The sequence below is a fragment of the Hypomesus nipponensis genome, chromosome 3 (genome assembly GCF_054491055.1).
Source record: "Hypomesus nipponensis isolate SF chromosome 3, ASM5449105v1, whole genome shotgun sequence".
Lineage (NCBI taxonomy): Eukaryota > Metazoa > Chordata > Actinopteri > Osmeriformes > Osmeridae > Hypomesus > Hypomesus nipponensis.
Genome location: NC_140363.1, coordinates 2291988 through 2310000, shown reverse-complemented (window position 1 = coordinate 2310000; position 18013 = coordinate 2291988). Strand labels below are relative to the sequence as shown.

The window sequence follows — 18013 nt, the reverse complement described above, 5'->3', positions numbered from 1 at the left end:
GCTTCTTGAGCACGGCCACCTCCATCTTCAGAACCTGCTTGGGCTGCTGGGCAGACTCCACCTTCAGGGCCACACTGACCCGGGTGAGCAGGTCCAGCGCTTCGTAGATCTCCCCGAAGCCTCCGCCCCCAATCTTCTTCACCTGGAGGAGGACCCCACACACACACACACACACAGAGAAACACACACACACACGCGCGCCAGCCATGTCAGAGTTTACAAGGCACCACACCTGCAAAACAGATGTCAACAACGTCATCCTACCCAGGTACACAGACACACGTGCACACACGCCCACGCTTACAGACAGGCACACACACACACAGGCGCGTGCGATCTTGTGCATCGCCTTAGCAGCTCAGGCGGTGGGATTAGCGGCGGCACACATTGCGTAACACACCTCCTCAGTCAGAGAGCAGGAGGGAGGGAGGGAGACCTCCTGAGGGAGAGAACACGCGGGGAGAGAGGGAGGGAGACGAGGGGGTGGGGGAGGGATGGGGGAAGAGTCTCTGGAGGACAGGCCCGGAGCCCGTAGCGAGCTGCAAATAGCTCCAATGCTATTTGAAGAACCTGCTATCTTAGCACCATTGCTCACACAGGGACACTGACCCCAAACTGTCTCCCGGCACGGCCCCGGTGAGGTGAGGACGGAGGAGACGGCGCCTCAGGGAAGGCCGCGGTCGTGGCGGTGAAGGGTGGCTCTGTGGACGGAAGCGCCGCGACCACCAAACCAACACTCACCACTTTCCATCGCTCCTTGACCAGGACGAGCACACTGAGAAGGTCCGCTTGTTCCACGGCGCCGCTCATCCCTCCGGTGGACCTCTCCGAGCGCTGCAACGGCCCGCCTCACACTGGGCCGGGCATCTGGACCCTGCAGAACCCTGGAGGGGATGCCAGGGGGAAGGGGGGAGGGGTGGGAGGGAGGGAGGGAGGGAGGGAGGGAGAAGGAAAGGGGAAGAAAGAGGGAGAATGTGAGAGGGGGGTGGAAGAGAGGGAGAGTGAGAGGGGGGTGGAAGAGAGGGAGAGTGAGAGGGGGGTGGAAGAGAGGGGGAGTGAGAGGGGGGTGGAAGAGAGGGAGAGTGAGAGGGGGTGGAAGAGAGGGAGAGTGAGAGGGGGGTGGAAGAGAGGGAGAGTGAGAGGGGGGTGGAAGAGAGGGAGAGTGAGAGGGGGGTGGAAGAGAGGGAGAGTGAGAGGGGGGTGGAAGAGAGGGAGAGTGAGAGGGGGGTGGAAGAGCAAAAGGGGGAGTGAGAGGGGGGTGGAAGAGCGAAAAGGGGAGTGAGAAGAGAGGAAAGTGGGAGAGGTCGTGAGAATGTGAGCAGAGAGAATGAAAAAGAAAGAGGGACAGAAAGAGAGAGAGTGACAAAAGCGGCAGAACGTGGAAAGAGTGGAGAGGAAAAAGAGAGAGAGGGGAAAAAAGAGAGATTTATGACATGGTGCCTTCATAATCAAAAGGCATGCCTCCACACTGTGGGGTCCTGGAAACACATATGTAGTCGAGCTAGTAAAGATGTATGCATCAGGGAAGCTTGGGCTGGTGAAAGCCAACCCTCGTATGTGGATTACAGACGGGGTCTCGGATTCATCGCTTCACCACAGCTGTTACCACACCTGTTGCCCCGGCCGACACATGTTCCCCCCTCCACCCTCCCTTACAACAACACACACACTGCGCCACCCACACGCCCAAAACGAGTCGCTCTCACTTGTCCCAAAACAAGCTCCTTCTCAGACACAAACGTCGACAGGGAGACACGGGCATTTCTGGAGGTCCCACAATGTGCTGTGGTGATAGTGACCTCATTCTGTAAAAGGAAATCGAACAACAACAACACTATAGTGGTCATAATATTCATCAAATTCATTGAGCAGATACTTTCGTCCAAAAGTGACAAGAGTGAGAATTGATCCTGCAACCTCAAGATCTTCAGTCACATGCTCTCCCAGTAAGATATAGCCATCCCCTTAGTCTAGAGGTCGAAGTTGTTGATGATACAACTTCCTCTCACTGTCTACAATGCGTCTGCTTAGACTACGGTGTTATCCAACACACAGACTCTCTTTATAATATTTAGGTCTACTGGCTGCTTCTAATCAGACTTATCAAACAGGGTTAATGTATGTATTCCTTTCCATGTTCTTTATATTTGTATATAATAAAAAAAGAGAGTAACTAATGGAGGGCTGCCTTGTTGGGCATGTGGATGATAATGTATGATCTATGTACTGTATATTTTAGTGTAAACTGGGAGGATTCTCTCTGGCCTGCAGCGCCGTCTCTTAAGTTATTATCCTTATATAACTGTCATTTAAGTAGCAAACAGTTACCACAGATGATAGAGCTCTCATGCTGCTCCACACATACAGCATGCCTGCATCACACTGGCCTGCCTGCATCACACTGGCATGCCTGCATCACACTGGCCTGCCTGCATCACACTGGCCTGCATCTAACATACTGCCTCCAGCACACTGCCCTGCCTCGAGCCTAGTGCCCTGCCTCGAGCACACAAGCCTGCCTCAATCGCATTTCTGCTTCAACAACACTGCCCTGCGTTCCAGGTCCGATCAAACTAGTCCATCTCCATCACACGGCCTACCTTTACAGTCCTGCCTCCAAACATCCCCTGCCTCCATCACACTGCCCTGCCTCTATACAGTCCAGCCTCCATACATCCCCTGCCTCCATCACACCGCCCTGCCTCCATACAATGCACTGCATCCAGCATCCAATGCACTGGCCTGCCTCCATCACAAGGCCCTACCTCCTTACAGTCCAGCCTCCATACATCCCCTGCCTCCATCACTCTGCCATGCCTCCATACAAGCCAGCATCCAATGTACTGGGCTGCCTCCATCACACTGCCCTGCCTCTATACAGTCCAGCCTCTGTTCCACTGCCCTGCCTCCATAAACACCTGCCTCCATACAAGCCAGAATCCAACACACTGGCCTACCTCCAAATCACTGGCTCACACATGTTGTGCTAGGGCCGTTACATAAGCAGGTTTCAGAGCAGCGCGACTGGGTTACAAAGCATCACAGCCACACCACGCCAGAACAGACTACCCAGTATGCACTGGGGGCAGGAGAGCATGCTCAGGTCACAGGAAATCAAGACAGTGAAATTGGACTCGAGCACGACGGAGGAGCGGAGTGGCCTTGGCGGTCTGTCCAAGTCGCTTAGAAACTGCAGGGTGGTAACTGGGTGAACTCTAACAACCTCTAAAGGTCAACCGCTCCGGCGAGTCACATGTTCCAGAAGAGGAACAGAGCCGTGCCAGTGACAGACTGCATCGAAAGGACAAAAAAGCCCAGCAAAGACACATGGTACATTGCCATAAGAAGATTATAATTAGTGCAGCAGCCCTAGAGACACGTCGACAGGGGGGGGATCCCCAAGTCCCCTGAAGGTCACATTTCGAAACAAGCCCTGACTCCACGTAACATCTCCACTGAAGTACACTCTGCAGCGAACCTCGGTTCCAAACATCCCTCAAGGTCACAGACTCTCACCGCCCTGCAGCTTTGTTCTCGTCTCCGGAGTGATTCCGGAAGAAGCTGCCAGGGGTTTCAGCCCCGAGCCCTTCGCTAGCCAAGCTAGCCAGAGCAGTAGGACAGGTGGACCGCTGCCAGAAAGCCCCGAGTCGCTCCGCTCAGCCAGCAGGCTGGTCGCAGAGTGACTAATCTCACACCTCCTCACACACAAGGAAGGCAGCGCTGCCGTCTCCTCCTCCTCCCCGATATGAACCGTCAATAATACACACCGACGCCAACAGATTTGATATCCGAAACCAGTCAATATATCTATGACAATCTCCCGATGCTCTCTCTGACCCCTGTGTCTCCATGGCAATGGGCTCATTTTTTCCATTTACTTCCCTCTTGCTGTCCCCCCTTTTCTTTTGAGTGAAATGAAAGACAGCATGATAGATTAGCTCTGTCTGGCTCTAATCCTCTGAACTCTACCCATTCATTCGCTTAAATTCATTTATTCAGCCTAATAACTCACGCCAGCAGTTTATTTATGTCCCAATCTGCAAACAACTCTTAGAACACAGTGAATAAACTACAATAAAGGGTAACATCTTCTCTGTTTACACTAATCGCTTTTGTTACTGGGTGTGCCTCTGGATGAAAGCAGGGTCTGACTAATTTGGCAGCTTCAGGCGGCCCTGGCTGTGTTGATTGCTCTGGAGCCATGACGTGGTGGGGAGACCCTCCTCAGGCCCCGGCCAACTCAGTAGTCCCGCTACTAGACGGGAGGACAACTGCCTATTGGGGATGGACTGTAAACACTACCACATTCCATTCCACTATCAGGAGCACTGGTTATCCCACATGTTGACCTCAAAAACTGTGGAAGACCTGTCCTGGTTTGAAATGTGATGCGCACTAGCCATCTTTGTGAAACTGTCAAAAACCTGAGATGAACTTCTCTACTTTGTAAATACTGGTCACCAAATTTACAATTAGACCCACGCACAGGAACGCACACACCTCAGCTAGCTGGCTAATCTTTGTGTGATGTAAAGTTAATGTGGTAACACACGGTGCACGGTGTTGTAGATGATTGGGGTTTCACGTTTTGGAAAGACAAAACTATTAGGTTCGATACATAATAAGCAGTCCGCGTCCGACGCGGTTAGCGAACCTGCGTAGCTAGCAAGCGTTGCTACAGCAGATTTACGATGCGCGTACACGCGAATACACACAGGCCACGCTAGCCAGCAAGCTTTCTTTAAGCAACGTTGCAACGAGTTGCAGAATGTTAAATAATCATGCATGAATGTAAACAACTTGACAGTTGCGCAGCATTGTTTCGTATTTCCCTGACGACAATGTCACGGCGACTGCTGCATCCCTGAATGTTGGTATGATCACACCATCCACTAGAATGGCTGCTTCTCCCATACCTTGATCCTTCTTCCAATCCTTGCTTGATCCAAAAGGAGCCGGGTGTGGTTACAAAAAATCCTCTACGTTTGTGTTCACGAGGGACCGTGGCATCAATTGGAATCCCATGGCCGAAATACTTTCCATGTGCAGCAGGGTTTGTGGTTGTTAATCCATAAAGAAAACAAGGCTAATCGGATATTAATGTTTTTTCTCTCTCTTCCCTCGATCGTCCCTTTCTCCTTCTCACTGTCACCTCAGCATCTCTCGATCGCTGCAGATCCGTGACGTGACTGTTCTCTCCGACGATCAGCCTTCCTGCGCGCGCGTGCACGATCCTATCCCCCTCGCAACAGCTCGCTTGTTGAACGCGCTCAGGATTATTTTATTTTTTTTACAAATAAATACATTGAAAATACAAAAACTCATGCATGTGTACGGAAGTGCATGATTAGTCAAGTTATTAATAATTCATAAAATATAATAAATTCCTAATCATTAACCGCACATAATATTTCCTTGTCAAATAGATATCAACGAGTTTCTTTACCTGTCATAATAATAATACATGTCTAACATTTGCGAAAATGTTTCTGTTTCTGTGTTTTTGTTGCAATAATATGCACTTATAACGTCAGAAAAACCTTCTATCTTAGCTTTGCGTTATTCAAGCCAGTAAATTATATTATATGTAGACGGTAAGAAGAGGTTGGAGATACTTGTTTTGAATTGGGCCATGCGTGACACTGCGCATGGGCTTTTGGAAGGACCTAGTCGGATGTGAGTGAGTGGGCGTTCCGTTCAACGCGATGACGTTGCCATTTCCAACCCGGTCAGTTCGCTATCTCTACAGCTTCCGCATCTTGATGCATCTGTCCATCAATCCACGTTTTTCTCAATGTATCTGTGCCCCGGAATTCAGTTAAGAGGCAGTGTTTAGCTAGTTAGCACTGCTAAGCTAGTTACCATTCCCACCATTCTCTCCCACAGGATGCTGAGGTTGTTCGGTGCGCTGGTTCTTGTTGGACTGATATTAGCGTGCTTGACTTCTTGGGTGCTGGAGAGCTACGACACTGCCTGGCACCCCAAACGAAGTGTCAAGCACTCCAGTGACCATGATGATCATGAGGAATCTCGGAATAGTGTTCCACCATATCCCGGCGGTGAATTCGAGAACATATTTTGGTTTGTGCAGGTAAGGGGATCTATCATATTGGTTCAATATTTTTGCGTTTTCGTAAGTAAAACAATTTTATTAAAACATGGAAGCACTTGGAAAAGAATATCCTACCAGGTAACTGAGTTGTAGGCTTGTCAGCCTTTTGTGAAGTGCTGAATGAATGGGGTCACCAACCAGTTTGCGAGCTGTCAGTGTCATCATGTGGACAAAGGTGGCACGATTAGTCAGCCAGTCAAAACCAGGTCGCAAGACTTTGAGCCCTGTTGTGATGGAACAAGCTTGTTCTAAAAGGGGTCGTACAGGTGAATTGGTGAACAACACTGGCTTTTGGTTTTCATGGGTATGTTCACAGTCACTCTTACGCACTCATTGTTTTTTTTTCCAGGTGTCTGACATTCACATCAGCCGCTTTCACGATCCCAAACGGATTTCTGATTTTGAGAAGTTCTGCACTGACACCATTGAAGTGATTAAACCTGCTCTTGTTCTCGTAACAGGTAGTCTGACATCCTCCCTACACAGTCACACTCTCCGTCTCCGTCTTACTAACCTTGTCAGTGAAGATCAGTCATGTATTCCCGGGGCTCATGACAAAAACACTGTACACACACCTACAACATGGTAATAGTATTAGAAAGGGATTGCATGTCAAATTGACTATTATTAATAATGCATGTGTGGCTGTGTGTGTGGGTGTGTGTGTGCGCACCTGTGTGGGTGTGTGTGTGTGTGTGTGTGTGTGTGCGTGTGCGCACCTGTGTGGGTGTGTGTGTGTGTGGTTCTGCCCAACAGGAGACTTGACCGATGCTAAGACCGAGAACAAGGTGGGCTCCCTGCAGCACGAGGTGGAGTGGCAGGCCTACCACGACGTCCTGAAACGCTCCCGCGTGCTCGAGCGCACCAAGTGGATCGACATCCGGGGAAACCACGGTGACTGGAAGCGTCCCCTTCCTAAAGCGGCGGCGGCGCGTGCTCCCCGTTTACACGGCCCGCCTGTTTAAGGAGCGTCGGTTGTAGAGAGCGATGCGGAGAGGATCGATTATGCGCTGCAAATCTAAGTAGCTGCGCTGCACACTCCTCCCAGGGTGTTAAATTACAGGCTGTTAGGGGCGAAACGAGATATCTGTCTCATGGTGTCTCCACAAAATCCATTATATTGGCCCTGCAGCTGTCTGACGGACATACTGTTCTTCAGTAACGATTGGTTGGTTGTGTTTTCTGGCAGTGATATCAGGCCGTGTTTGAACATGCTGGGAAGGCATGTTCGAATGCAACCCTGACATTCTGGGAAGGGACTTCAACATGTTCCACTTCAGTTTGTTGTTCTTGGATAACTATGTTTTGTAGCCACAGCTGTTGCATCCAACTTTGCAAATGACATTACTATTATCTTCCTGGACAGATGCCTTCAACATAATCTCCCTGGACAGTGTGAATAACTACTACAGGTCAGTGTTCACTCTACTGTGGTCTAACAGGAGTAAACACTCCTGTACTGTTGGTCTCAGTGCCATCATTCTCTTTAACAAGGATAATAATAATAATGTAATAATCATATAGGTATCAGACCCCTTTATCCAAAAACAGCATACAGGCGATTTGACCCTAGCGAGATATCCAGCCCTACCCCAGCCATGTACAGTAGCTGGAGGCAACGTATGCAGTAATGTTATTTATTGACCTGTATCCAGGGCGATCTAGGTAATGTGAAGGCCAAGAATAGAATCCCCGTCTGGCCGCCAGATTAGCGCATGCCCTCCAAGAGGCCCATCACACTGACAGACAGTCATTCATAATGGATTGTCTTATATGGGCTGCTTTACTTTGCTACTTCCAGGAAATGCCCCTCGGGGATAAATACAATGTTTGAACTGAGTTGCAGACTCTACTCCCCTACTCTGTGGTTCTGCAGCTTGTCCATGCCATGATGTAAATGTATTCGTACTTGTGTACTTGCTATCAGTATAAGTCAGCCTTCAGATAGGACCCCTCCTTCCCCTCGCGTCTCCTCCAGATGCCGTTTATTATTATTATTATTATTATTATTGCTGCATTATTACGACGTGGCTCTCCTCCAATACCAGTGGTCTCCCCCACAGGAAATACTCAGCCAATCAGAAGGTGGGATCTTTCCACCATGTCCACCAGACTTCCTTTGGGAACTACTCCTTCATCTGTGCAGATGCCACTCTCACTCCCGGACCAAAACGACCATACAACTTCTTTGGCATTCTGAACCAGGTATATCAACAGTATATCTACATCCATCCATTCTTTACCAAGCAGATTCCACTGTGATATTGCAGTGGATTAACAGATTTGACTGTACCTAGGTAACATAATAACCAGATTATACCGTACCAAAGTTAGAGAAAAAACAGATTTGACTTCACTAAAATAACCAGATTTTGGTGTGCATATCTCTCCAGGATCAGATGGATATTTTGTCAGACTTCAGATCGGAGAGCCGCAGTAGCAACCAGTCGATCTGGTTCGGCCACTACACCACCTCCACCGTCATCTCCCCCTCTCCCAGCCTGAGAGGGTTGATGAGGTGAGCCTACAGGATTGTTTGTGTGTGGTTCTAGATGGAGCAATGTGAGTGTGTGTGTGGTTCTAAATGAAGGAACGTGTGTGTGCTGCGCGCGTGTTTCTGTGTGTGTGTGCAGCTCAGCCGTGGCGTACCTCTGTGGCCACCTGCACACCTTGGGGGGTCTGATGCCCGTCCTGCACAGCCGACACCCCCAGGGTACCCTGGAGCTGGAGCTGGGGGACTGGATGCAAAATCGCAGGTAACCCTGGGAAGGCGGTACATCACAGAGCCACACACACACACACGCAGTACACAGATACACACATACAGCACACACACACACACAGATACAGTACATACACATATAACAGACAAACTGACAAACCTATGTAGCACTGGAGTCACACACACACAGGCAGGTAAGCAGGTAAGCGGGCAGGCAGGCAGGCAGGCAGGCAGGCAGGCAAGCAGGCAGGCTAATAACTATAGGTAATAGAGGAAGTATTATATCACACACACACACATATAGTGGACACGCACACATGCTGACAGTTCCCTCGTGTCCCCTCTCAGATACAGAGTGCTGGCCTTTGACCACGACCTCCTCAGCTTCTCAGACCTCACCTTCCAGCAGTGGCCTGCAGTGCTCATCACCAACCCCAAGGAGGCGCAGTACCTCCACCCTGGAGCCGAGCCCCTGGGGAGGATGAGGCGCTCCTCCCACATCAGGTGACCCCTGACCCCACCCTCCTGCACCCTCATATGTCATACATGACCAAGCTACCTCTCCATATTCACACCCAGCCATCTCCTAGTTTGTTCAAATACATGTTATACCCTTGACGGCGGATGTTGTCGTCATACCGTATAAGATCACCGAACATACCTGTCAGCTATGTGGACGTGAACCTGTCTCCATACCATAATAGGTCCTGATCATGCCACCTTGCTCCTCCTGTTTGTGGGGGTCATGCCTGTGTTGACCCTGGTCCTCCTGACCCCCCTCCTCCCCCAGGGTCCTGGCCTTCTCGGAGGCCCCCATCACGGCCGTGTACGTCAGTGTGGACGGGGTGGGGCTGGGGGCGGCGCGCCGGGCGGGGGGGCCCCTGTATGTGCTGCTGTGGGAGCCCTCCCTCCACCTCATCGGGCCACACACCATCAGTGTCAAAGTGGAGGTGATTGGTTTGGACTGAAAAGTCCTGGACTTTTTTTCCCAATGGATTTTTTTTCTCGCTGTTCGTCATCACGGTACATTCAGAGTTGATGTTGATTGTGAGCCGGTTGGTTGAGGATATTCATGCCATGAGTTGGTCAGGCCTTTCTATTGACTGTGTTAACTGTGTGTGTGTGTGTGTTAACTGTGTGTGTGCGTATGTTAACTGTGTGTGTGTGTGATTCAGGACTCGGCTGGGCGCTCCACGGTGCGAGAGCAGCACTTCTCTCTGGAAGGAGACATCTCCCCCAGCTTTGGCTTCTTCCAGTCCTTCGTCCTCCTCTCCGACCACTACATCCTGGTGAGGCTTCCGCCTGCAACCTCACAGTCCCTCGCCCTGGACACGCCTGCTCTGAACGGCTCGCCTGACCCAGGTCACCTGACCCTGTTTGTGTTGCGCCCCACAGGCCCGGGCGGCGTTTGTGACCGCAACGTTGCTGAATGTGGGACTTCTGGTGTTGTTCCGGTTCCTGCGCGCTCCCCCCGCCAGAGGTGAGAGGACTCTCCTGCACCCCCCTCCCCCCCGCCCCGTCCCCCCACATCAGCCCTGGTTGAGCCCCAGTAGCTGTTCTGACCCAGACAACCACAGTGGTCCTAAAGAGGGTGGGGTCAGATGGCTGAGCGGATAGGGAATCGGGCTAGTAATCAGAAGATCACTGGTTCTGGGCCAAATGACGTTGTGTCCTTGGGCAAGGCACTTCGCCCTACTTGCCTCGGGGGGAATGTCCCTGTACTTACTGTAAGTCACTCTGGATAAGAGCGTCTGCTAAATGACTATATGTAATGTAAAGAGCCCCAGTGCTCCTGAAGTGTCCCACTCTGGCCTTCACCCTGTCCTCTGCTTCCTCAGTGTCGGGCCTGTCCTCCCAGGTGTGCCTGTCTCTGCACCTGCTCTGTAAGACGGACGCGTTCTACTACTCCCTGCTGCTGTTCAACCTGTGCACGGCCCTCGGTGAGTAGAGGGGCCCCGGGGGACGCGTCCTCCCGGGTCTGTGTGTGTGTCTGTGTGTGTGTGTCTGTATGTGTGTCTGTGTGTGCGGATCCATTCACCTTTACTCCTCTCTCTTTTTTTCTTTCTTTCTTTCTTTCTTTCTTTCTTTCTTTCTTTGTCTCACTCTTGTCTTCCTCTCTTTCTTGTCCTATTCCTCTGTCTGTCTCTTCTTCTCTCCTCTCGCTGCCTCTCTCTCCTGTCACTCTCCTTCTCTCTGTGTCTATCTGGATTGCCGTCTTCTGTCTTGACTTCTCTCTCTCTCCACAGGGCCTTGGTTCGTAGGGGAGCTGATAGATGGCCACAGGGGTGTGTGTTTTGCCTTTGGTGTTTTCATCAATGGCCACTTCCTTCAAGGCAGTCTCACCTATGTGGTTGGAGTCACGCAGGTAAGAAATTAAAGGCAGGCTGGGTAAATGTCGTCTTGAGTTTGAAATCATTCTAAATAGCCCACCCCCTCCCTTCAAAGCCACTCCCCCAAAACATATGAACACGCTGCCTGACTAATGCCAGGAGGTAGTTAGACAGACAGACAAGTAGCCCGTCCAATAATTGCATTTGGTCCGAATGCCGTTCAATCATTAAACTTAACGATTGGTTGTGTTTATTACAGTTCTGCAATGCTCAAAGATATCGGATAGATTTTATTTTGCTTTAAAACTTTTCAGATCTTTCTGAAGTTTGTCAGCAAATGACAAAATGTTTGTCTCCAAAATATTACTGAGCGTGCGTTTGAACAGAGAATGACGACCCTTTCATGGGTTTAACTTTTTCGTAAAGACTTTAAACTAAACCAGACGTACTCACTGTACATCCCACTGTACATCCCAGTCCTGCACTTGTGGTTGTTTTACTATTTCTCATCCTTACGTACCGTCCGTGTTAGCCATGGGGACACCCTCTGAGTGTGTCGTCCTTCCCTCACACTGTGTACTCTGTGATTACCATGGAGACCGACGGACGTGTGTGCGCGTGTGCGTGTGTCCCTGACAGCTTGTCTTCTTCAACACGCCTCTCACCTGCTACCTGTGCTGGAGCCTGCAGCTGCGTTGCCGCGGCGGCTCGCTGCGCTCCCAGCTGAGCCGGCCGGACCGTCGCGTGTGGACCCTGGCGGTGCACACCGCCATGCTGCTGCTGCTGGCCTGGCAGGCCCACTCCTGCCTCTTCCTGCTGGAGACCTACGGGCTCATGGCCTTCCTGTTGTCCCCCGTGCGCACGTGGGCGCTGGGCCTCAGCCTGGCGCTGGCGCACCGCGCTTGGAGGGGCCCCGTGCCGCGTGTCGGCGACGACGGCAAGGCCGCCTCGCCCTCTTGACCGCTCGCGCACCCCTCCCCGGCCCGTGGTTTCGGGGCTGCGCCGTGTCTTTGTTCGGGGGGGGGGGGGCGTTTTCGCCCACCGCACCGGAGGTTTTCTTCCTTCCTGTTCCACTTTTTCACTCTTATCTTCTCACGGCTTCTGGTGTTGTTGAATATGCATGTTTTTGTGAGGCACTGAGCACCCCCAGGCCACAGATGATTGAGTCTGAACCGTCATGCTCAACTACAGTAGTATATCAGTGTACAGTTGACTACAGTAGTATACCAGTATATCAGTGTACAGTACACTACAGTAGAGGGTACACTACCTAGATGTGTTCTAATGAACGTGTTACAATGTAGTTGACTTGACCTTTGAAAGTGTTGCCTTGGCCTACTGCCATATCTGTACAGACCTAGCTCTGCTCTCTACCCACTACTGCAGGCTGAAGCTTAGGATGAATGTCTTTTGGACTGTCACAATCCATGATTGGACTCATTTTCAAACAAGACAATCATCCTTAACCCCAGCAGTACCAGAATGTCAAAAGCTCAACATTGTGCTACCAATGCAGTCAGCATGATAGATTGGATAACCAATTTGCACTCTTCTAGGGAAAAATTGAAGACAGCTTTTCATGAATGTTACAGTGAAGCGTAGAGCAGTTGTTTTCAGCACCACAGCTGCCATGGAGTTTAAAAGATGAAGAAGTGGATTTGACTTAACTTCTTTCATCCGAGAAACTCAATTCATGATTTACAGAATGCTTGACCACCAAAGTATTCCATTAGTGACGACTCAGAATGGCTCCAAATGCCAAATCCCCCCTCTTAGGGACCCTGGAACAAGGATCACATGTCATGGGCATATTTTCCCACTGGCTCAACTATTCACTTTTTACAGAAGAGCGAATGTTTGAACGTGGGTCCAAGTATTTGTCTAAATGTGATGGAGAGCGAAGGGGTGTGTATTACACTACTCTAGTTCATTATGTTGTTTTAGGTGGTACACAAACAAATGTATGAATTATAGCAAGTGTATTGTGTTTGTATAAATAGAGAGGACTTCAGGGCCACTTTGTCCCCCTGATGCTCCAAATCAGTCCCAGCAGTCAGCTGCTGTTTCTCAGGAACTTGAGGGCTAGAACAAGGTTCTAGAAACTTCCTCATCAGGAACTGAGAATCTTACAATTTTGTTGTTTTTAATCAGCACTATACTCAATGGTAGCTACACCATACATTCACACAAAAATAATGGCATTATCTTGGGATCATGAAATAATTAAGGAATGTACATTTGTTGTACAATCTATCAATAGATATATTAATTATGAATAGATTATTATATATATATATTATATATATATAAAAATATAATGCTGGAAATGTTATTGCATTATACTGTGTGATTTCCTTGTGTTACATTTTGCACTGGTGTGGGGCATTCCTTATTTCTAAGTTAATTTGGCAGTGTTGTGTATGTTATAATCTAGGAGGAGAAGAATACCAGGTTAAATGCCAGACCAAGTTATTTGTAGCTTATTGATAATAAATGATGCAATCAAACAATACAAAAAAACAAGTCTTTAGTCTAGATCAGTGATACCAGTCGATGTTACCAGTAGAGAAAACAAAGGCCCTTGTGACAATGGTCTTGACAGAAATCAGAGAGTTCTGCCCAGTCCAAATCCTCTCTACCTCGGCAGGACCCACAGGTCTTGCACCCCTCCTGAAAAGGAGGTGTCTGTTAGGTGATTGGTCAGAAGACAACAGGGATGGGATGTCCTTGTCCTATTAGGTCTTAAAAAGAGTTTGTGGGCAGTCAAGGTGCATAGGGAGGGAGGGGGCAGACCAGACCCAAAGGTCTGATGATGTCCAGATGCAGAAGGATGCATTCTCCACTAATGACTCTTATCTCCTGGTGTTGACTCTTAAGAGTTGTGAGGCCCAGTGTACCCGCTTCAGTCCCTGGGCGCTACCTTCTCTCCTCCCCTGTCAGCATGCTGACCTTTTGCATTCCTCCTCACACCCAAAGTGACATTCCCCAGAAGATGGTGCCGTTTTCACAGACTGGTGCATAAGTTCATCATGATGTACTCTTCATTGAAGCGTTGGTTACATTTGGAATATACGTTCAGCATTGTCATTACACATTTTGTATATATCTGAGGTATTGATTGCCTTTTATTCAACAGAGATATAGAACATATGAAATAGCAGCATAGATTTCATTCTTCCACAGCAGCTTTGCTCCTCACCGGAGTGAGGGTCAGCAATGTGATGTCCAGTAGGGGGCAGATATGACATTTGACAGATCTTTTGGTTAACATTTTACCCATGGGTAACTATAGTGCCGATTGCGTAATAATGTGTCAACAATGCTCATTGTACTGATAGTTGGAGTGTTCTATCCATGTGACTTCAATGTCGATGTCACAAACAGAATCTAAAGCCAGGTTTCCTGCTTAATAGGAACGCTGAACGATCACCTGGGTGATATTGTAAAAAAAAATCATGGTAATTGTCATTAAGCTGTATGTTCCCCAACAGTTAAACAGATTGGATGTTAATTATATGGTTTTACATTTGCATTAACTGTTTCAGATGACAACTCAATCAAACAAACCACTTTTGGGATTTTATTAATGGTTTAGTGCTGTGAAATAAATTGTTGATTAAAGTGACATTTTGTTGTGTTTTTATTGTGTTACTATAGTCCATGTTACCTTTCACAGCTAAGGATGATATTACTGTTTACTGTTCAGTCTGTTGGCTAGGACAATGATAAGAACAAAGTTACTTCCACATTGCAGTCAAATACATTTGAATTCATGGAAATACAAAGACACAATGGTGGCTCAGGTTACGTGGTGAGGTTGCCCCGCTTACAGCACCTGCGGCTCTATTCAGGTCCAGTTCGTATGGGAAGAAGGGTGTAGGTTATTGTCATTGTATGACTGGTATCCTAGAGAGATGTGTCCTGATAGCAGTGGGCTGTATCGGTGTATACTGTGTTATCGTCTTGTGAGAAGGCGTGTTGCCTAAGGCCTCGGGACAGAACCAACCCTAACCAGTTGGTTCTGTTTCTGGGGCTTGTCCTCCTCAGGCAGATACTTTGACGATTTGTTTGCCGATGTTTCCCCCGGTCATCATAGAGCAAAACGCCACTGGTAGGAGAACAAAAGCAGTGGCATTCTGACTGTCTGATTCTGGAACATTCACTGCAACTGTGGATTTCACTTCAGTTCTTGATGAAACTAATGACACTTACCGCCCATGTTTTCGATGCCGTTCACCACCGTTTCCAACACCTGACAGAGACCACATGATTTACTCTACATATGATTTAGCATGAGTACTGATCATGTTTGGATTCTGGGCAAGAAACAAACCATATGTATGTCCAGTATTTAGTAACTCCAATATAATACACACATAAAAGTTGAGAAAAGCTCAACTTTTGAGTCTGTGCGGATGCATACGGCCAATCAATACACAGATGTTTCCCAACTCCTGCACAGCAGCCTATCAGTATGAATTCCAAACATTTGGAGCACGCCCAACCCCTGAAGACATCCGTCAAAATACACAATAGTGTCAACCATCCGTTATTAAACACAGCAAAACGTAACACACACTTCCTTTCTCGTATACACGCCGGGTTTGCTAACCCTCGCCGTACCTTGACTTGTCCTGTCCGGACCCAGTTGCTGAGTTCCAGGATGCCAGCATCGTGCTTCTCCATGTAGTTGAGCACCATGAAGCGCTCTCTCGTGATGTTCTTGGAGCGCAGGGCCTCCTGGGTCGCCTCGCTCAGGGGTGGAGGGTAGGGCACGTCCTTGTTGTACTGGGAGATCTGCCCACACAGGATCACATGGCCTCCTTCGTTCATCTGAGGGTACACCAGAGCGTTTCGTAAGTAGAATCCTACTTTGTCTTTTGGCAGGTCCTTATTTAAAGAGTCCGTACTCGTTCCATGGCTTTGTCTCGTGGGCTTTGGTGAGGCCCCCGGAAAACTCTCACCTGTGCTATGACGGCGTCACTGATAGGGCCCCCCACGTTGTCGAAATAAACGTCCACACCGTCGGGACAGCACTCCCTCAGCCTGGAGGGTATGTCTCCCCAGCGGTAGTTCAGAGCTGAGGAGAAGCCCAGCTCCTCCACCAGGGCTCGGCACTTCTCATCAGACCCACAGATCCCCACCACCCGCACGCATCCGTCCAGGCGGCCAATCTGGGGAGAGGACATGGCGACGTTAGCCCCTCGTCATACTGACACAATGCAACATTGGCACCGAATGCACACATGTGCTGTCTTACCTCCACCATCTCTTACCTGGCCAGATATTGACCCACAAGCCCCTGCAGCTCCACTGACGACCATGGTCTGATTGGCGCCCTTGATCACATGACCCTTTTCTCTGATACCCAGTAAGGCAGTGAGGCCGGGCATGCCCACTGTACCCAGGAAGTAGGATGAATGCCCATCCACCAACTGTGGGTCTACCTGCAACACAAAATTACTAAGTAGAGCTAAGTAGACAATTTTCGATGTGAATACAACTTTATTAACAATCTTCAGACAGCTTTTTTCTAGTCATATTCTAGCCTATTAACTGTGAGGTCATAAACTGTATTAATTATATTCTGACAGTGTAAGGGACATGGGTTAAGCAAGGCCTGGACTTAAACCATCTACCTGCCTATCGTTTTTTCTCCAACATCAGTTTTGATGAACTAACCAGCGCTATGATTTATAAGGGAACAGGGCTGCACAGGGCCGTATGGGACTGGGGTTATGAGAAAATTGTACCTTCTGTAGGAGGCCTCCGTTGACAATATCTTGAGTCTGCCAACGACAGTTGAACGAGGTGACCATGTCGCCCGGAGAGAGACCCGGGTAGCGACTGGACTCCACCATCGCCACACCTCCGCCGTCCACGCACTCGGATAGCTCCCACGGCGTCAAGTACTTCGCTCCCGTATCTTCGTTCATGCGGCATCGCTATTTTGGAGACAGTGTCATATTAGGGATTATAATCATAAACAAAACGCACGAAACAAGATGTGTTCAGATCACATGCTGCGAATGCAAAATTACACGGACTGAGGTCATTCGCCCTGGCTGTAAACTGAGATTTGTAAAGGCTGATCCTTGCTACATCTCGGTCAAAAAATAGGTGTTGCCCTATGAGATTGTTTCTATAGGACTACTTGTTAATATTTCCTTAATTGAGTTAGCTGCTGTAAATATTTACAGTCTAGGAAAGTTTCTTGACAGTTTTCAATCACCATGTAGGGGTCGACAGAGAGAAACAGCGTCCGAATCAGGACCTCTCCCTCCTTCAAGTCTAGGGGTATGCTCTGATTTTCCATGCGGAAATTCTCAGGAACCGGGACACCATTTGACCCTGCATCACGTGAAACATATATACGAGTCATTGTCGTGCATTTAATGCACTGAGCACATCAGCTAAAACATCCCGCTAGCTCGAAATTACCCGAATTAGCCAGCAATTCAGAAACAAAGTTTTCTGCAAACTATCAACATACCAGGTCGAGAGTCCAGCAGTATTCTCTGAACGTTCAACATTCTATAATGGTCAAATGGCTTAGAGAGTTGACTGGTAGGTCCTTATAGATTGTGGCATAGATAGATTGCGACCTGACAAAATGCTATCCTGTATGCTGCTCACTGGATTTGGCTGTACATTGTCTTGGAGTATACTTCTATCACTAGCGGCTCGCCATCTAGCGATAGTACACAATGCTACACCCATTAGCCCACTCATGCCATTACTCCAGTCTTTGCCAGAACAGAAATGGAACGCGGCCCTTCTCGCCCTATCATCTGTCTGACGTGAACGCGCAATTACTCAAGCAGTGATCGTTCGTCGATCCAAAATATT

At 48.9% G+C, this 18013-nt stretch overlaps 3 protein-coding genes across 4 annotated transcripts in view; 1 reads left to right on the top strand and 2 right to left on the bottom strand.

The window, feature by feature from the left end:
- The window catches only part of ttbk2a (tau tubulin kinase 2a), a 23990-nt gene extending 18788 nt beyond the window's left edge, over positions 1-5202 (bottom strand). Inside the window, exons 1-3 of the mRNA XM_084684084.1 lie at positions 4917-5202; positions 742-884; positions 1-142 (exon numbers count right to left, since the gene is read on the bottom strand). The exon at positions 1-142 is cut by the window's left edge and continues 6 nt beyond it. Of these exons, the coding sequence (XP_084540210.1) occupies positions 1-142; positions 742-810 (211 nt within the window). The 5' untranslated portion in view covers positions 811-884; positions 4917-5202. The remainder of the gene's footprint in view (positions 143-741; positions 885-4916) is intronic.
- A 561-nt stretch (positions 5203-5763) lies between these two features.
- Positions 5764-14789, top strand: tmem62 (transmembrane protein 62). Its single transcript, XM_084684042.1, has 14 exons — positions 5764-6091; positions 6462-6573; positions 6869-7006; positions 7479-7524; positions 8176-8317; positions 8506-8630; positions 8746-8868; positions 9183-9338; positions 9625-9784; positions 10010-10123; positions 10230-10314; positions 10673-10774; positions 11081-11199; positions 11804-14789. The coding sequence occupies exons 1-14, from the start codon at positions 5888-5890 to the stop codon at positions 12122-12124; spliced, it is 1947 nt and encodes a 648-aa protein (XP_084540168.1). The 5' UTR covers positions 5764-5887; the 3' UTR covers positions 12125-14789.
- On the bottom strand, positions 14731-17990 carry ptgr2 (prostaglandin reductase 2). Of its 2 annotated transcripts, XM_084684053.1 has the most exons (8): positions 17658-17928; positions 17397-17515; positions 16918-17109; positions 16441-16611; positions 16129-16338; positions 15788-15997; positions 15377-15416; positions 14731-15272 (listed from the first exon to the last, which is right to left on the bottom strand). In XM_084684053.1, exons 1-8 carry the CDS (start codon positions 17695-17697, stop codon positions 15208-15210), a joined length of 1047 nt encoding a protein of 348 aa, XP_084540179.1. In that variant the 5' UTR covers positions 17698-17928; the 3' UTR covers positions 14731-15207. The 2 variants fall into 2 exon arrangements, with proteins under 2 accessions (XP_084540179.1, XP_084540187.1); XM_084684061.1 differs by lacking the exon at positions 17397-17515 and having other exon boundaries at positions 17658-17990.
- Between the last annotated feature and the right edge of the window lie 23 nt (positions 17991-18013).